We start from the raw sequence: 20,729 nt of genomic DNA, 5'->3' as shown, positions 1-20,729 counted from the left end.
ACTAGGTGGCTTGCTCTGGTCACAACTTAATATGCCATTATGCCATACCTTTGATCCTTTCCTCTGTTCAGCATAAAAAACGATTGCTTTTTTTGCACCCACCTGTTTTTGACTTTTGCCTTTGCTAGGTTGTTTCCCTTTTACTCTTGAGTCTACTGCTGTCTTGGAATGACAACAGTAAACACATGAGAATATAGTATTCGCACCTGTTTTACAACCCAACATACACTTTAAGTTTTTTAGATCGCCACCCAAGTGCCATTCAACGTTAAAGCAGCCTATTCCGGGAACATCAAGCTTCTGACCATTGACCTGACAAGAGACGACATGTTGAATGCCAGACCGTTCAAAATACCACCTCAAGGTATCATGGTTCTCTTTTGGGAGGACCCATGCTGCTTGCCACTAGATGTTCTTCTCTGATTGAATGCCGTAGTAGTCTTGCGTATGCCCTTGACCCCTATTGTTGCTGTCTTCAGTTGCATCCAACTCTTGGGTCTCTAAAGGCCTTCCTCTAAGTGCTCGGCTCATCAAGGTTAAACTAACACGCTCCAGTCTTTGACCTTTAACCACTTGACATTCATCCAACTTCAAGACAAACACGGCATTTCCACCTGTCTCTTCAAGTGTGAGGCCATAGTACTGAATCATTGCTTTTTGTAGCACTTCCATGTCAATGTAGACATTGTTATATGCATTGTATTCAAAGGGTTTGATTGTTGGCATTGGCATAATATCCTCCACCCACTTGTACCCACCCTCGAACATGGATGCAATATCACCATTAGCACACTTCTTTGCCATCTGTAAGCTATAAAGTGTTGGAAGCAAGGATTGCATAACTCCCTTTGCTCGCAACCCTAAAGTGATTGACCTGTACATTGCTCTGTAACCTTTCTGGCTAATACCTGCTGAGTCACATATATCAAGCATCTCTTTGGGGGTGACAATTTCTTTGATTTCCTTCAAGAAATGTTGACGAAGGGTCTCCCGCAGCTTATCATTACCAGAACCTGTTATCATTTCCATAATATCCTTCTCCTGAAGGACATGCTGAAGAAGGGAGGCATTAACATTGTCCTCAGCGTTGTTACATCCTAGTATAGCTGTTGCACAAGCCCTACAATCACAATGGTCAACCATGAGAGATGCTTTATTCATTAATTGCTTCTCAAAGCTGCTATAATTCCTACAAAAAATTTTACATGGTTGTTTGTTTACGCCTCTTGCATGCGCCTGTTGTCTTTGAAAGCAACCCAACAGCTTTACGTTTTCTTTGCCTTGCGTGATATCCCATGGGAAGATGAGTGAAATGGTGAACACGACGCCGAAGATTACGAGTGGAGTGTTGAAGACGAACATAATTATCGGTAAATTGATTTATTGTACGCACACGATCCGCTAGATTATTCTTCTGCACCTCAAGCTCCTCTGAGAGCTCTTTAATCCTTTGCATCAAACCATTGATCTGCTTAGTCGATGCCGCTTGAAGCTGGTCGAAGACAAATTGTGTTTGCCTCTTTTCAGCTGCCTCATCTAGCCACAACATGTGTAATCTCCTACAATAGCCAAGAAGCCCATTGAAACCATCACCAACAAACATAAGAAAACTTGTAATGCTTTTGAATGGTGGAGGGGCACCAGATATTGGATCTGGTGGATAAAGATTTCCATCAATCCAAAGATCAATGGCCTTTGCTCCTTGCATTCGAAGCTGATCGTATGAAATATTGGGTGCAACATGCCTACTGCGTAGGGTTGCGTATTCTGTCTCCAAATCAACCTGAAGGCGGATCTTAGAAGGCTTATTGGTGATGTCTTGTAGTGCCATCTACAAGAAAGTAGGCTTGTAAGCTTGGGTTGAATAGGAGTGGAAGGAGCAGGATATGGTATCAAAAAATAATGGGAAGAATGGAGATGAGGGTTGCTTCTCTAGAGCTGCATTGTGGATAGAGAAAGAAGCCAGAAAGGGAGCCAAAGAAACATAGAGAGGGTTGGCAATGGTGAGACAAAAATGCAAAGGAGACAATGCATCATGGGAAGCTTCTTTAGTGCAAGCTATGGCTGCTAAGCAATATAGAGAGAGAATACTTCATGAAAAGGTTCTTCTGTGCTACTACTGTGGGTTTGGAGAGAGAACCAAGTATTTTAGAAAGAATGCTCCTGGTAAGCTTCTTCCTTGCAAGCCATGGCTACTACTGTGGGTTTGGAGAGAGAAGGCTCATTTAGGAGTACAGACCTGCTAGCTATGGAGAGAGGACCAAGTACTGTAGAGAGAATGCTCATGGTAAGCTTCTTCCCTGCAAGCCATGGCTACTACTGTGGGTTTGGAGAGAGAAGGCTCATTTAGGAGTACAGATCTGTTAGCTATGGCTTTTGGAGTGGAGAAAGACGCTTTTTTCCATGGAGAAGAAGTGCAGGGCATTTTAGAGAGAAGATTTAGAGAGAGAAAGAGATCTGGTGTACACACAAAAAAGGAGAGAAGAAAGTGACGAATTTTTGGAATGTTTGGAGTTCGAAAAGGTTGCTGCAGGCTATGATTACTGACTGACAGCCCATTACAAAGCTTTAAAGTCACCTAGGTGGCCAGATCTAGGAATATCTCCTTTTTTTAATTTTTTTTTTGTTTTTGTGAAAAATCAAATATATGCTTTTAGGACTAGGCCTCTAGGCTTGGTCAAAGATGGATTAGCATTTTAAGCATTTCACTAAACGTCCAAATTAAAGGGCCCAAGAAGACTCCATTGAGTTCCTAATGAGAAGAAGAAGATGAAAGAGAAGGAGAAGAGAGCGAAGAAGAGAAAGAAGAGAGAGAAGAAGAAGAAGAAAAGACAGAAGGAGAAGGAGGAGGAGTGATGAAAAACAGGTAGAGGGAGAGGAGACACACACACAGGAGCAAACCCTAATGTATTATCAAACCCTAACCATAGAGGGAAGCCATCTCCCTTCTCACACAATGCATAAAGCCATAATCCATAATCTACAACACACTACATGTGTTGTGTCCACACACTGCTAACCCTAGCTAATGTCCACACACTATGACCAGCTGGACGCGATCATTTATGTCTCACACATGTTACTACCTAACATGCCAGCACATAGTGCAACTGACACAAGCTGACATCAAGCTTGAATCTCAACAGCCCCTCTCAAGCTCATGATGTACTGCCATAGATGATGTAGATGAGCTTGGGCTATCAAAGCTCTCAACACTCCTCCTCAAGCTCATCCCATGTACTCCCAACATAGTACGGAAGTACTCAAACTTCTCCCTGTTAAGTGGCTTTGTAAAGATGTCGGCCACTTGCTCTTCAGTCTTCACATATTGCAAATCCACTGTAAATCCACTGTACCATCCAACACTTTCTCTCTGACAAAATGATAGTGGACCTCTATATGTTTGGTCCACGCATAAAAAATTGGATTCTTGGCCAATTGTATGCTGCTCATGTTGTCACAATGAATGACAACCTTGCCATCAATAGGCTCACCCAAACCAGCTAAGAGACTCTTTAACCATACTCTTTCACATGTAGCAATGGTTGCACCCCTGTATTCAGCCTCTGTACTAGATAAAGCAACAGTAGGTTGCTTCTTGCTGCTCCAACTCACCACTGCACTTCCAAATGTAAAGGCATAACCACTAGTAGACCTCTTGTCATACGAGCTACCTGTCCAATGTGTGTCTGTGTAGCCATGTACATCCAAGCCTTTACCATGCTCATAAACAAGACCATAATGTGCAGTGGTCTTTATATAGCGCATAATGCATCTCACTGCATCCAAATGAGGTTTTCTGGGGCTTTGCATAAACTGGCTTACTAGCCCCATAGCATAACTGAGATCCGGGCGTCTGATAGTCATGTAAATAAGACTGCCAACCATCTTTCTATACATAGATGGATCATCCAACTCTTCACCAAAATCAGCCCCCCGCAGCTTCACATTTCGCTCCAAAGGTGTACTCATTGGCTTACACCCTGTCATCCCATATTTTGCCAACATATCCAATGCATATTGGCGTTGCACTAACCATGTCCCTACATGGTCTTTGATCACTTCAATCCCAAGAAAATATCTCAATTCACCCAAGTCTTTCATATCAAACTGCCCACTCAATGCCTTCTTGACATGCATAACATCTGATCTCCTGTGACAATCAAGTCATCCACATAGATGACAAGTAAGACAATCCTATGATCTGTTTTCTTCACATAGAGTGAAGAATCTGCTGAAGAAACCTGAAATCCAAGGGAGATAAGATATCGGCTTATCTTATCACTCCAAGCACGAGGTGCTTGCTTCAAACCATATAATGCTTTCTTTAGTCTGCATACATGAGGGGTACCTCGGGTGTACATATCCTTCTGGCTGTGCCATATAAACTTCCTCTTGTAAATCACCATTTAGAAATGCATTTTTTACATCCATTTGATGCATTTCCCAACCATTTGCTGCAGCCAAGCAATGACTACTCTCACTGTTCCCATGTTTGCAACTGGACTAAATGTTTTATCATAGTCCAAGCCTTGGGTTTGTGCATAACCCTTAGCTACCAACCACGCTTTATGGTGCTCAATGGAACCATCTGATTTGCATTTCACCTTATAAACCCATTTGCAAAACCAATGACATTTTTGCCTTGTGGTAAGGCAACAAAATCCCAAGTTTCATTATGAACCAATGCGTCCATCTCAACATCCATTGCCTTCTCCCATACATACTTCCCAATAGCTTCTGTATAGCATATGTAGGTTCCACATGCTTCACCAAAGAGGTCATATATGCGTAATGCATAGCAAAGTCACGATATGTCAACCTGTCAACTGGATACCTGACCCTTTGGGATCTCCGCAATGCATGCGGATCACTCTGAACACCTATCACTCTAGCATGTGGAGGCACATATCTATCCTGCCTTGCACCTGGTGTGCGTAAAACTGGTATGCCAAGTTCCTCATCCAAACTTTTTGAACTTAACATCTCATAACCTGTAATGCCAATTCCTTCAACCTTCTTTTTCCCTTTATCCAAGCACTACTCCCAGTGCTCACACTCTCATGTCTTAAGCATCTTGACCATGGACGTATAGTGCTACTCTCAGACTTTGCTAGCCCAGACATAGAAATAGAACTTACTTGTGGCAAGTTCACATGAACATCAGCATCAACGGAATCAATGACACCCTCATCCTTTGCCTTGTACCAACTAGCAAGTTCATCAAACACCACATCTCGTGAGATAACCACTTGCCTAGTTTGTGGATTGTAACATTTATATGCCTTGCGATCCTGTGCATACCCAACAAAAATGCACTTTTCTATCTTAGGATCCAGCTTCCTCCTTCTCTCGTCTGGCACATGCACATAAGCTATGCTACTAAACACTTTGAGGTGTCCAATGTCTGGCCTAAAACCTGTAAATAGCATCTCTGGCATACTTCCATGTAGCTGTTGTGGGTGTCTTATTAAGTACATACACCACTGTGGCACACGCTTCTGCCCAATAATAATCTGGCATGCTCTTTTCATTGAGCAGCGCCCTGGCCACATCACAAATGACTCTATTTTTTCTCTCAGCAACACCATTTTGCTGAGGTGTATACGTGCAAGTTAACTGCCTTCTTATGCCATGCTTTCTCAAGAAATTTTCAAAAGCATGTGAGGTGTATTCACCACCTCCATCTGTCCTCAAACATTTTATCCAAGAGCCATATTGCTTCTCTACAAAAGCTTTGAAGTCCGTAAACTTTCCCAACACTTCACTTTTCTCTCTAAGAAAGTAAATCCAAGTCATTCTACTGAAATCATCAATGAATGTCACATAATACAAGCTGCCTTTAATGGATGGGTTTTGTGCAGGACCCCATACATCACTATGAACTATCTCAAGTCGCCTGCTACTCATGTTGCCTTCTTTAGGAAATGGCAACCTTGCTTGCTTTCCAAACTGGCAAGCATCACAGACATGCATATTCCCATCATACTTGAATCTAGGAAGCCCACTAACAATGCCTCTTGCCTGCATGTTCTTTAACCTTTGTATGTTCACATGTCCAATCCTTTTATGCCACATGTCAATGTCCTGTACCACATTTTGGCTTTTAGAGAACATGGCTGATTTCAACTCAGGAATCCTAGCATCCAACTTAAATAACCTACCTTCTTTCTTGCCTTTGGCAATGACTCTACATCCATTTTTGAAATCCTCAATGAAGCAACTATGCTCGTTGAAACGAACCTGTAAATCGTGTTCCACCATTTGACCAACTGAGGCCAAACTTTTTGTGATAGAAGGCACATACAAGACATTTGCCATAGACTTTGTTTCACCATTGTGCATCACCAATGGTACACTTCCAACATGAGTGATAGCATGTTAGGAATCATCACCTGTTTTCACATAGCCTTTCATATCCATTGGCTTCATATGTTCAAACCATTTGCCATGACAAGTCATATGGTTTGATGCTCTAGAGTCCATATACCATGTCATCACTGTCACCATTTGTCACGTCATCATAGATCCCACGACATGTTTCATGGAAAACTAGTGATTTGCATTGCCATCATTACTTCTTGATGTAAAATTTTCACCACCTTGTGCATAATGTCCACCATGTTGTGCTCTACCCCCTCTCAAATCATTTTATTTGCGGTAACAATCACGTGCCATATGACCAAACTTCCCACAGTAATGGCATTCCACATTTTGCATAGATGTTTGTTGGCCTTGCCAACGTCCTCTACCATGAGGATTACCTCTACCTCTTTGAGGTGTATATCCACGACCACCTCTGGCACCATATGTAGACTGAAAATTCTATTGTGGTGACCTATCCTGCCATCCACAACCATTATCACGACCTCGTGATGCAAATCTCCCTCTGCCTCTAAATCCCCTTTGTGAATAGAAAGCCTGATTCCTGCTATTATCATCATGGCTATTAGATGCATCATGAAAAGAGTCACTCAGTTTGATTTCCTCAACAAGCAAGAGTGAAACTAACTCATCAAAATCTGGTAAACCTATACTCCAAACAGAGATAGATGTATCAAAAGACTTGTACTCCTTGCCAAGACCACGCAAGGTAATGTCTACCAAATCATCATCAGGCATGGGGGCATTGATGGTTGCCAATGCATCTGCATACTTCTTTATCTCTTGTACATAATCACGAATACTCCTTCCTTTCCGTTTCACATTATGTATCTATTATCGCAACTGAGACTTATGAGCACTAGTATCTGAAGTTGGGTCCTCTGGGTTTTAGTTGGTATATCGGGCATAAAGCTCACCTAGAGGCCGGTTCGACCATTGGTCCATGTTGTGCACATGATATCATATCTGTTTCTTCTGAGCACTGTGTGAATAGGGAGGGGTAGGGTGACGGCGACTACGAGTTACAACCAGTGTTCGAAAAAAACTATTTTCCCAAAAAGTAAAAAACCTTCATCTAAAAATTGTGAAATTATTTATAAAGAAAATTTTCAAATTTTGAAGGTTTTTGTTCTACAACCCCTCAAAATATGCAGGTTTTTGTACCCTTGAGTTTCAAATTTGAAGGTAATTTTAAAAATCTGCAAGTGCAAATTACTCTATACTCGGGTTTTTTTCGAACACTGGTTACAACTTTGAAAGAGAGAGTACCATTATTAACATATACAGTCAGTGTATGTGTCGTTCTTGCTAGGAGTCAGAGTGAGTCTAGACTCCTAGAGTCTGGACCGTAGGCGATAGGTGCCAGGTGGTGCACCACGGACGAGGTCCACAGCCCACGGGATGGATCTTACAGAGAACGGGCTGCAGGTCCCACGGTAGTGCCGTGGTGCGCAGTGGGCCTAGGCTCCAGCGTCCACCCCGCAACGGGCGGCGCCATCAGGATTGCGAAAGTGTGTGGAGTCATGTATGATGTGACTGACTCTGGAGGTTTTGAAGTTCTGAAAATTCTGAGTCTCTGTTGATCGTAAGAGACAGAATGTGACAGGCGACAGTAAAAAGAGTGAAACTGGAAGTCGGGTAATCGGATTCCGACGGTACGGCAGTTGGTACTACGACAGGGCCGGGTCGATGGGGCTGGGTCCCATTATCGCATACTTAAAACTCGTCCCGTCACTCCCGAGGGCCGACGCCCCCCCCCCAAGTGTCCGGTGGGCCAGCACTGGAACTGAAAAACCCCTTCCATTCGCTCAATGCTGACCGTACTCAGGACTCAGGAGCCAGGAGGAGGTTTCCGCCTGGTCGCCCGGTGGGAACTGCTGGCCGCTGGCGGGGCCCGTTGCCGGCTCCGTTTGCAACTTTGTATATTTTCGCTTCCAAGTTCCCCTGTTTGCGAGAGAGGGAGCCATTGAAGGCTGAAGCAGAAGCACGTTCGATCTTGATGGCAGTGGCACTATTTAAATTTGGGGCCGCCCTCCCTCCCTGGACTCTGGTCCCCGTCTCAGGCCTCTGCTCGCCTCTGCACGCTGTTATTTAGGTACACCACCCTTCTCAGTAAAAGGCTACATTGTTTGGCGTGTCCGAGTTTGCATCTTGTAGTTGTGTCGCCCTTTCCCCATAATATGTTCTTAAATCTAGTTCGATTGGCAATCGTGCTGGGCCCTTCGGGGCTCACGAGAGGAGCCCCGAAACAAGTCCCACGGCCACTGGTGACTGCAACTTACAAGACCCGTCCCCAAATTCCAATTTCCAAGTCCCAAATTCCAATCTCAATGGTATCAACTCTCGCCATCAAGTGCCATTCAAGGAGTCAGTGGGACTCGAGGGAGGTGACGAAAAACAAAGGGCCCAGTGCGCAGCCTGCAGGCTGCATTGCAAGTTGCAACCAAGGCCAGACTCCAGAGATGCGGCTCTTTCATGGTGGGATAACGGGAATTATGGGATTGCCCATGAGAGGCTGTAGGTAGCTCTCAATTCAAGGCTCAAGCTGCAACCTGAGTTACCTCATGCCATCATGTGATTTTCATTTACCTGGTTTTTCAAAGGGGTTGGTTCCATTGGGGGCAGGCCTTAAATTTGATGCCTAATGTAAGGCTTCATGGAAAAAAAAAATGAAGCTTTGGAGTCCACAAATGGGCTTCAAATTGCAACCTTACTAGTATTGCACCCGCGCGTTGCTGCGGCCGACCAAGGTTCCAGAAAAGAACTATTCCCTCTCTACAACCATCTCTCTCTCTCTCTCTCTCTCTCACACACACACACATGCCCTCTCCCTCTCTCTGTCACGTACACACACTCTCAAATGTTGAAACTCTCTCTCTCTCTCTCTCACATGCACACACATATACACACCTGCTCTCTCTCTCTCTCTCTCTCTCTCACACACACACACACACACACACACATGCACACACTCCCTCTCTCTTCTTACACTCTCCCACACATAGAAGCGCTCTCTCTCTCTCTCTCTCTCTCTCTCTCTCTCTTTCAATCTCTCTCTCTCTCTCTCTTTCTCACGCACACTTACACATATGTAAATATATAGTATATACAATATTATGTTTGAGATACATAAACCTATACATAGACACATATACTTATACATATATACATGTATTTAAAAATATAAATACAAACATCGACATAATTTAATTAATTTTGATTAAATTTTAATGTGCGGAGATGGGTGATAAGTTGTGCTCTCTCTCTCTCTCTCTCTCTCTCTCACACACACACACACATGCACATGCACATGACCCTCTCCCTCTCTCTGCCACGTACACACACTCTCAAATGTTGAAACTCTCTCTCTCTCTCTCTTCTCACATGCACACACATATACACACCTGCTCTCTCTCTCTCTCTCTCACACACACACACACACACACACATGCACACACTCCCTCTCTCTTCTTACACTCTCCCACACATAGAAGCGCTCTCTCTCTCTCTCTCTCTCTCTCTCTCTCTCTCTTTCAATCTCTCTCTCTCTCTCTCTCTCTCTCTCTCTCTCTCTCGCACACATACACATATGTAAATATATAGTATATACAATATTATGTTTTAGATACATAAGCCTATACATAGACACATATACTTATACATATATACATGTATTTAAAAATATAAATATAAACATCGACATAATTTAATTAATTTTGATTAAATTTTAATGTGCGGAGATGGGTGATAAGTTGTGCTCTCTCTCTCTCTCTCTCTCACACACACACACACATGCACATGCACATGACCCTCTCCCTCTCTCTGCCACGTACACACACTCTCAAATGTTGAAACTCTCTCTCTCTCTTCTCACATGCACACACATATACACACCTGCTCTCTCTCTCTCTCTCTCTCTCTCACACACACACACACACATGCACACACTCCCTCTCTCTTCTTACACTCTCCCACACATAGAAGCGCTCTCTCTCTCTCTCTCTCTCTCTCTTTCAATCTCTCTCTCTCTCTCTCTCTCTCTCTCTCGCACACATACACATATGTAAATATATAGTATATACAATATTATGTTTTAGATACATAAGCCTATACATAGACACATATACTTATACATATATACATGTATTTAAAAATATAAATATAAACATCAACATAATTTAATTAATTTTGATGAAATTTTAATGTGCGGAGATGGGTGATACTTTTAAATATATAGATAGATATATCATACACACATCTAAACACACACACACACACACACACAAACATAAATATCTATATATATATACATACATATGTATGTATGTATATATAAATGTAAATAAAAACACACACACATGTATACACACATATACATATATGTTTTCTATTTAATTTATATTTTATTAAAAGATACTTTTTATTCTCTTTCTCTCTCTTTTCACCCTCCCTCGTTACATCTCTCTCTCTCTCTCTCTCTCTCAAGCACATTCTACACAGATGCAGATGTACGCACATGCATGCATATACGCTCTCTCTCTCTCTCTCTCACACACACACACACACACACACACACATGTACACACCGCACATACACTAATCTAAATGCACACTCTCTCCTCCCACTCTCTCTCTCTCTCTCTCTCACACACACACACACATGTACACACTGCACATACACTAATCTAAACGCACACTCTCTCCTCCCACACAAACTATCTCCTACATAGAAATTATCTGTCGCCTCTATCTCTCTCTCTCTCACACACACACACACACACATGTACACACCGCACATACACTAATGAAAACACACACTATCTCCTCCCACACACACTCTCTCCTACATAGAAATTCTCAGCCTCTCTCTCTCTCTCTCTCTCTCTCTCTCTCATGCACACACACACACACACACTCTCTCTCTCTCTCTCTCTCTTCGCGCACACTCTCTCACATAGAAACTCTCTCTCTCTCTCTCTCTCTCTCTCTCACACACACACACACACACACACACACACACACTTAAATAGATTTACACACATATATATAATTTTAATTAATTAAATTTTAGATTAAATTTTAATGGTAGGGATGAGTGGTAAGGTGTGCTCACTCTCAAATAAATGCATCTTTCATGTAATCTCTCTCTCTCTCTCTCTCTCTCTCACACACACACACACACACACACTCAATTCATACATCCACCTATAATCGTAATAGACCACCTATAATCATAATAGACCATACAATTATCTTGTCAACTCAACTCATACATCCACCTATAATCGTAATAGACCATAAAGTTATCTATACTCCACCATTGTGGAGTAGCAAACCATTCAACGGCTAGTGCAACCTTTTTTATTTTGTGCTCTTACAAAATGACTACCAAAACGACTCACATCTATGGTCCTCACAAACGACTACCATCAAAGACTTTACTTTAACATTTGTACACTTGGACATTGTCTCTTATAAATGGTGTGCACCAAGGATGATCCTTCTTAGCCCCATGATGCCATCCTTAAACAACTATTTTTTATCCCTTGTGATTAGGTTAGGGTGGGTGACTGACTACAACCATAAACATATGACTCAATGTCCATTTTGTTAATTATCTCATGTAAATAGTTGATGTTATGAGATTTTTATCGTTAGACAACTCTTTTTAATAAGTCTTTTTACATGCATAACCATATAGGTAAAGACATAAATCAAAAAGTCATATGGCCAATACTTATAGGTGAAAATGTATAAAACATATAGGTGTAGAAATAAATAAAAATTCATTTAGCTAATCATTATATTAGGGTTTTCATACCTAATGTCCATGGTTAAGATATAAAACCCTAATGGCCTAATGCTTGCCTATAAATTTGAACACTCAAAAACCCTAATGGCTACTACTGCCTATATGCACATGCACATGCACACTATTTATATATGCATGTTTTTTCTTTAAATGCCTTAAAAAAAAGAGAGTCTTTCGTCGTAATTAACTATTTTCGATCCTGTTGAGGCATAATTGTTAAAAGAAAAACAGCGTTTCATTTTCTAGGAAAATTTTTAAATGATCAAATATTTTGTTTTTTTCTCAAAAGCACGCGCATTTTATCTCTAAAAATACTATTTTTCCCTACAATATTATGTTTTAGATACATAAACCTATATATAGACACATATACTTATACATATATACATGTATTTAAAAATATAAATACAAACATCGACATAATTTAATTAATTTTGAATAAATTTTAATGTGCGGAGATGGATGATAAGTTGTGGTCACTTTTAAATATATAGATAGATCATACACACATCTAAACACACACACACACACACACAAACATATATATGTATATATATATACATACATATGTATGTATGTATATATAAATGTAAATAAAAACACACACACATACACACATATACATATATGTTTTCTATTTAATTTATATTTTATTAAAAGATGCTTTTTATTCTCTTTCTCTCTCTTTTCACCCTCCCTCATTACATCTCTCTCTCTCTCTCTCTAGGTCTGCCCCATCTCACTCTCTCTCTCAAGCACATTCTACACATAGATGCAGATGTACACACATGCATGCATATACTCTCTCTCTCTCTCTCTCTCACACACACACACACACACACACACACACACATGTACATACTGCACATACACTAATCTAAACGCACACTCTTCCTCCCACACAAACTATCTCCTACGTAGAAATTATCTGTCGTCTCTCTCTCTCTCTCTCTCTCACACACACACACACACACACACACATGTACACACCGCACATACACTAATGAAAACACACACTATCTCCTCCCACACAAACTATCTCCTACATAGAAATTCTCAGCCTCTCTCTCTCTCTCTCTCTCACACACACACACACACACACACACTCTCTCTCTCTCTCTCTTCACGCACACTCTCTCACATAGAAACTCTCATGCACACACACACACACTCTCTCTCTCTTCACGCACTCTCTCTCTCATGCACACACACACATACACTCTCTCTCTTCACGCACACTCTCTCACATAGAAACTCTCTCTCTCTCTCTCTCTCACACACACACACACACTTAAATAGATTTACACATATATATAATTTTAATTAATTAAATTTTAGATTAAATTTTAATGGTAGGGAGGAGTGGTGAAGTGTACTCACTCTCAAATAAATGCATCTTTCATGTAATCTCTCTCTCTCTCTCTCTCTCACACACACACACACACACACATGTACACTATTTATATATACATGCTTACATACCTATAGATACACATACATACATAATATATATAAGTGTGTGTATCTATAGGTATGTAAGCATGTATACAAAGATTTCATTGAAAGATGTGAGATGAGATCTTCTTAGATTCAAATTCAAAATTGCTTTGGAAGATGTGAGATTTCCTCACGCTTTAAGGAGGAGTGGCCATTTTGAAATAGGCCCCCCTCCTTTGCCCACGTGGAGGGAAGGCCACTCTCCCTTAATCCTGTATAGATACAAAATTTTGGGATTCATAATCTCTCTCTCTCTCTAAAAACTATAACACTATAATATATATACTATAATACAGTATATAATACTATAATACTATATATATATATATATGTATGTAAAGATATATATTTACACTGTATTATATATATATACTATATAGTATATATATTATAATTTATATACTATATTTTTTTGAAGCCTTGGTGATTTAGGAGGGCTTCAATTTGAAGCCTTGCATGAAAAATTGGGCTTCATGGTTGAAGCCTTTAGAATATTGCAGGGCTTCATTTGAAGCCCTGCACAGCCATTGAAGCCCAAAACGGGCTTCAAATTTAAGCACTGATTGGGGGCCGTTGCGGTTCCAAAACACACACAGCGCGCGCAGTGCGCACACACACACGTGACATTCAACGGCGACACCCCCAAGTAGGCCTGCAGGCTGCGTTAGGGAAAAACTTCTCCCGAGTCCCTCTTTCTCAGTGCAAATCTTCACATCAGTTACGTCCTGGACTTGACGTTCACGCCCTCTGCAGACTCCCATCACCTCCTCCTTTCCCTTCTCAAGGATATAGAAAGCTTCTGCTGCATACCTTGCACACACACAGCTTCTTCTGCATAGCTAGTTCTCTCCCGTTGAACTTCTTCCTCCCTTGCACAGGTTCACTCACAAAATGGCTTATTTTCAAATCCTCTGATCCAGCTCTTTACTTGCTGCAGAGAGGCGGAAGGATATCTGAGGGGTAAGGTGGATCTCCGAACAATACTTCCCATCTTATGTAGATCAGAAGCCTTCATCTTTTTTGGGCCTGTGAAGAGCCAGAGTTTTTGCATACATATGCATGATGCCTTCATGATAGGCATGCACGAGACCTTCGTCATGGCCATAGGAAGGTGATCTCCAAGCATACGCTTGGGTCTAACCACTCTATGACTGTGAATCTAACTAAGCTTTTGTAAATTTGCTTAGGCGATCCTTGTATTTGGAGAACGTATTTGCTCAGTAAACAGCCTAATGGTTATTATATTAGTCCTAATCTAGTCCTGTAAAAATGATTTCCTTGGTAAAAAACCGAATGTCTTTTAGATTTATCCTAATCTAGTCCTTAAACAATTGTAGACATGCATATCTATGTTCAGGCAGTGTTAGAAGCATATAGCATGTCTGATTAGAGACACTTAGTCCTTCTAGATTTTTAGATGAGATAATGTGGTGTCCATCTTTGTTTTTCAGTTATATTCGTCTCTAAACTTTCCTTACATTGCCTTTTTGCAGAAAACAGCAAGATGCAAGCTCCTGCAGAAACAGGACCACCTTCAGGGCAGCAAGTCCCAGGGTCTGCTACATCTCAACAGCTGAGGTCTGGTGGGGACCCTTCACACAATGCACGCATACCGTCAGGCAGGTCGAAGAAAAGAGAACGAAGGGAACTAGCCTCTGATCCAGTGAAGCAACAACGTCCAGATAACTGCTGCCGAAGCACTGTTGAGAGGGGCCATGCGTGGAAGCCAGACGCGTCCAGCCTGGTTGGAAAAGATGGGGGCTTAAGCAGTGCTGCCTCTGTTGATAGGCTTGTGTACATAATGCAACATGATTGGAACGATTGTATGCGAAAGCCAGTGGATCTGACAGTGAGCAGAACAATGCTTGCTAGAGTTGTCACTGCTACAACAGAGCTTGATTGCTTGACCAAATTTGTCAAGCTTGGGGGATTGCCTTTGTTAGATCGATGGCTTCAAGAGGCATGCAGGGGTAAACCGCCTACAGACAATGATAGCTCTGGGGAAGGCGAGAAAGCTTGTGAAGATTTGCTTCTTGCTCTTCTCGGGGCCCTTGAGAGGCTGCCTGTGGATCTGGTGGCTTTGAAGAGCTGTACTGTGGGCAAATCAGTGAACAATTTGCGCAGTCACAGGCATCCAGACATTCAGAGGAGAGCCAGGAAGCTGGTTGACATGTGGAAGAAACGAGTGGATGCAGAGATGAAGCAGTCTGTCGGAAATAACGCCCGACATAATTCATTGGACCAGAGCCTTTGTTTGCAGCAGCAAGATTCAGAGACGGGTACTGTGAAAGCACACAAGGCGAGTTCTTTTGAGCTTGCAGCACAAGGAGAATCCTCGTGCACAGGAAGAGGGAAGTATGCCTCTGTTGCTTCACTCTGCTCATCTCCTGACAGCCATAGCAAAGCATCCTCTTTTGCCATACCCTCCTCTTCTCCTTCACTCTGTTCTGTAGATAACCAAACTAGAGCTCCCTCCACTGCTGATTTTCCTGCTAAGTCATGCAATGCTGGCTTTCGACAGGCAACAGGCCCTGGTCTGCAGCGGCCAAGTGCAACGCATGCTTACACTCTGGGCAATGAAGAAGGGAAAGTCAATTGTTCTGTAGATTTTCCTTATAATGATGGAAGTGTGTCAGGATCTCGCTCCTATTTGAGAGCTAATAAGGGTGCTGGAGCAATCAGCCACGGGAAAAACACCCACAAAAAGAACACGAGTGTTTCTTCCATTACTTTGTCTGGCTCAGTTGTGGGCATAAAGGATCATGTGGAAGGTGGAGCCATTTCGTGTGGAAGAAACCCTCTACTTGCCGTCAGTGGACCCTCTGCGGTTGATGCCTGTACCCCACCGAGCTGTAGCTCATCTCCAGAAAGCTCAGATAATTATGTTGCTGCAAGTAGAACAAAATTGAATGCAACATCTGTAGAAAATATTAAAGAGGGATTAAGATGTGGCAAGAACCATAATCACCCAGAGACTCTGGGTGGCTACACCTCGTATCCTGAACTTGCCAATGTTGGCATCAATTTGCTGGCCAACATTGCAGCTAGTGAGAGTTCCATGAATGACGTGAAAGCCCTGGAATCTCTGTCTGATAAGAGCTCTTCAGTATACAGAGCGACTACCATCACTCAAGATAACAATGTACCACCAGAAATCAGCACAATACATCAGGGCAAGGCTTCTGACCATATGCAGCTTTCCTTGCAAGCAGTAGTCGCTGGAATGCCTACAGACAGGGAGCAGTTTGATCGCAACTCCAGCACTGTATCGTCTCCTTCTGAGACTAGCATACAGCAGGACATTCTTATGGGTGAGAGTATAAAAACTCGGCCTGTTTGTGTAGATGCACTTAGTCCTGTAGATACTACTTCTGATACCAGTCTACTCTCGACTTTTGTCAGTACAGATGCAAGCAGAAAGAGAGCGTCTACAACAAATGGCTCTAATGATGAACATGGTAAGCTGCAGGCCTCAGGTGAAGAAGAGAAGATTTTGTTTTCACAACTTGCAGCAGTAGCTGAAGCAGTTGGGGAAAGCAGTGTTATTGGGTTGGTGGAGAGAGTTGAAAGAAAGTTCACGACTGTGGCTATGGATGAGCGTAAACAGGGAAATGCGGCTCTAAAGATAGCCGTGAAGGAGTCAACATCGCCATCAAGGTCTTTTGGAGATGATCCTTTGGAAGTAGCCAGACAAGTTGCAATGGAGGTTGAACAAGAAATGGTGAATTGCCATGGGGACTCGTTAGAAAGGGAATCCTCTGATAGAACTTCAGCTCAAAGTGGTGGTGCTGTAGGTGCAAATAAGCCTGCAAACGCACCAGCATTAGAGGAAGGTAAGAAGGCTTGCTCAAGGCAGCTTCCTTCAATGGCACATGGAACCGTCTCTTCCCCATACCATGATGTGAAACAAGTACTCTGCAGTGCAGATGTGGTAGTCACGATCAATGAACAAATACCAAAGGCCCCCGGATTTGAAATGGTTGCTACTAAAATAAGAGTAGAGACAGAAAGGCTGGTTTTTGACTTGAATGAAAGGCTTAGTTGTGAAGAGGGGCCTGTGCAAGATTGCATAATGTCCATGCCTGTCTCTACTAGCGCCAAGCCCACTTTGGCTTCCAGTGTTGCTGGGCCTACAGCTCCCATCGCCGTTGTCTCAGTCACAAAAGGACCCTTTACCCCACCAGCAATCTCGTGCCGGCCAACAGGAGAGCTTGGTTGGAAGGGTTCTGCAGCCACGAGTGCATTCCGCCCTACGCAGCCTCGCCGCAGCCTTGAGAGATCTAACATTAATGGGCCAGAGCATCACCCGCTTGCCAACAAGCCAGTGCTAGATTTTGACTTGAATATTGCAGCTGACTCAAACTTCGAAGATGATTACAAGATGGGAAATGGAGATATGGCTTTGAAACCAGGCTTGCGGGGTATAACAGTGGTAGGAAAGCAGACGCCAATTTCAGCATCTGTTAGTTCAGGCACATTAGATAGTGCTTGTAAGCCTCTTATGAGACCAGTTTGGGATCTGAACCGGGCTGATGAAGGGGGGCAACTCTCAGCTCTAGAGAGCAAAGTGGTGCAGAGTAGAAGCAGTAGACTAGATTTTGATCTGAATAACGGACCGACATCACAAGACAAAGATGAGGCAGTATTACCAGTTGGGTTAGGCAACACGGAGTTTGGAATGCAGAGTCCCTTGACTGCTGGGACCAACAAAATCACAGGTGTGGGAAATGGAATGCCTTCACAACCTATCGTCTCTCTCACACCCGTAACCCTGTCAGCTTTTGCATCGTCAGACTCTGATGTGGCTTATCCCTTGGGTGGTGCTGATCCCTGGGTAAACCCAGGGTTTCGTGACTGTCCCTTTCAGTACAACATCTACATGCAAGGCCCAGGTGGTATTCTATCTTCTGGGATGGCATACACCCCCCTACCATCAACTGCAGCATGTTCTTATGGAGGGTTTCCTTTCAGCATCTCTCCTGCATCAATTCAGGGTTTCTCTGCATCCTTTGAAGATACGCCTCTAGTGTCGTCACTAACAGATTCTCCTCCTCCTCCATTGCCAAGTACTGTCGAAGCTCTGATGCCATCGCATATCAAGACCCCATACATGATGGGCATTTCGGCAGATGCCATACAGCAAGGTAGTGGTAGCATTTGGCGTCCAAATTTGGACTTAAACGCTGGTCCAGAAGTAGGTGATGCCACTGCCAAGGATGAAAGGAGGCAGATGTCCATATCAGCTGGTCTGAATGAGCAGACAAAAGCAAGGCATCAAGATGTGGATGTGGCTGCCGTGTTGAAACGCAGAGAGCAAGAGGGATGCTGGGGTATGCAAGGAGCCGAGTTAAAGCAACCAGTATGGCGGTAGACACCACCTCAATGTGCTGTTTCGCGCGGCAATTCAGAATGATGGCTATTTTTAACAACATGTACGTACATGTTTTCATGGCTGTCGTCTGTGTATGCATTTTGTACATTTCTCTTCTAAGGATATTATCAGATCAGCAGGTTAAATCCTGTGTCTGATCCACGATGTTTATAAAGAGTAATCTTCTCCTTGAAACATGATATGTATAGAAAAGAATGCAGGCAACAGTGTCTGATTGTCCTGTATTTGAACCTCTCTCTCTCTGTCGCTCTTATGGCAAACTAATTGTGAAGAGACAGTATCCGAAAGCGGAATGATAACAGGCTTTCCTCTATTAGGAGAACACAAGCATCTTTAATTAGTGAGAAAGCACGTTGTTCTCATGGTAGGAACATGATCTTGAAGTTTGTTAATCTACTTGCGATTATAAATCATCTTTAAATGGTTCCCTTGCTGCGTTATAAGATGCCTTCCTTAAGATTTTGGCAACTATCCATTTAGGCAACTATCCCTTGCTATGAGATCGAGACAGGAAAAGCGCAGACCTTGAGAAGCATGTCGAACAAAAATTTAAGACGCGAGAGAGGAACACCAGATTGGATCCCAACTGCCTCCCCAAGTGTGCCAAAAGCATCTTTGCTTGAGTATTTATAGATTTTATAGCTTCAAAAATAGGTTACATGGCTATTTTAGCCTTGGCTTGCTCCACAAACTTTTCTTTTACATAAATTGGACAACAAAATATTTGAAAAATCCTTGCTTGCTCTACGTGCCTTTCTTTTACAAAAATTAGATAGTAAAATATCTGAAAAAATCTCACTCTTACGATGAGAAGACAATCGTCCTTGATTGTAAATATCAGCGCACGAGTAATTGAACACATTAATTGTTCTTACATTGGATTCACTCACAATGTCTTTATATGCGTCGCACATGTCTTAGAGTTGTTCGGATTCACTTACAATCAAACTCCAAACTTTTTCGATAATTACTCACGTCATATCACCAATTATATCGGTTTACGAGCACAAAGTCTGTCAATCTCACCAACCTATATAGATTGTCCATTCAAACACATCCACATTAGCAACACATGCTTAAGTTACACAACATATAAGCATTAAATCGAACACTTAGTTCCAGTCATCCTTAATTTCATATGTCTTACACATGGAATATTTGGAATCACCCAAGTGCCATGTTATGAATAGTGATAATTAGGTATCTCCAATTAATCACAGAAGGACGGACGGACAAACCGTGATATCCCTCCTGTCCGAGATAGTAACTGTCCTTAGTTGCGTTATATCAATTGACTCGTGTTTGAAAGTAAGATTAGATGAGGTGGGGATAGCAACGCATGCCTAAGTTACACGACAACACATAAGCATTAAATCGAACACTTAGTTTCAGCAATCCCTAATTTCATATGTCCTACACATAGAATATTTGGAATCACCTAAGTATCATGCTATGAATATAGTGGTAATTAGGTATCTCCAATTAACTACAAAAGGATAGACGGACAAACCGTGACACCCTCATGTCCGAGATAGCAATTGTCCTTAGTTACGCCATATCAACTGGCCCGTGTTTGAAAGTAAGATTAGATGAAGATATAGGTGCGAAAAGTTCGCTCAAGTATCCATCTAAGAACTTATAAAT

General features: G+C 42.3%; 1 protein-coding gene across 5 annotated transcripts; it reads left to right on the top strand.

The window, feature by feature from the left end:
- The first annotated feature begins 8,297 nt into the window (after positions 1–8,297).
- Positions 8,298–19,306, top strand: LOC147636602 (uncharacterized). 5 transcript variants are annotated; one of them, XM_086800044.1, is made up of 3 exons: positions 8,298–8,479; positions 15,187–17,004; positions 17,101–19,306. In XM_086800044.1, exons 2-3 carry the CDS (start codon positions 15,198–15,200, stop codon positions 19,062–19,064), a joined length of 3,771 nt encoding a protein of 1,256 aa, XP_086656170.1. In that variant the 5' UTR covers positions 8,298–8,479; positions 15,187–15,197; the 3' UTR covers positions 19,065–19,306. The 5 variants fall into 5 exon arrangements, with proteins under 5 accessions (XP_086656170.1, XP_086656166.1, XP_086656168.1 ...); XM_086800040.1 differs by having other exon boundaries at positions 15,187–19,306; XM_086800042.1 differs by lacking the exon at positions 8,298–8,479 and adding an exon at positions 14,256–14,653 and having other exon boundaries at positions 15,187–19,306.
- Positions 19,307–20,729: the final 1,423 nt, after the last annotated feature.

This window comes from Cibotium barometz, chromosome 7 (assembly GCF_041138505.1).
Source record: "Cibotium barometz isolate CiBa-2024 chromosome 7, ASM4113850v1, whole genome shotgun sequence".
NCBI lineage: Eukaryota > Viridiplantae > Streptophyta > Polypodiopsida > Cyatheales > Cibotiaceae > Cibotium > Cibotium barometz.
This window is presented reverse-complemented; position numbering and strand designations above follow the sequence as displayed.

Coding starts and splice junctions, on each gene's coding strand:
- LOC147636602 (XM_086800040.1), top strand. CDS start 15,198: ATGCAAGCTCCTGCAGAAACAGGACCACCTTCAGGGCAGCAAGTCCCA.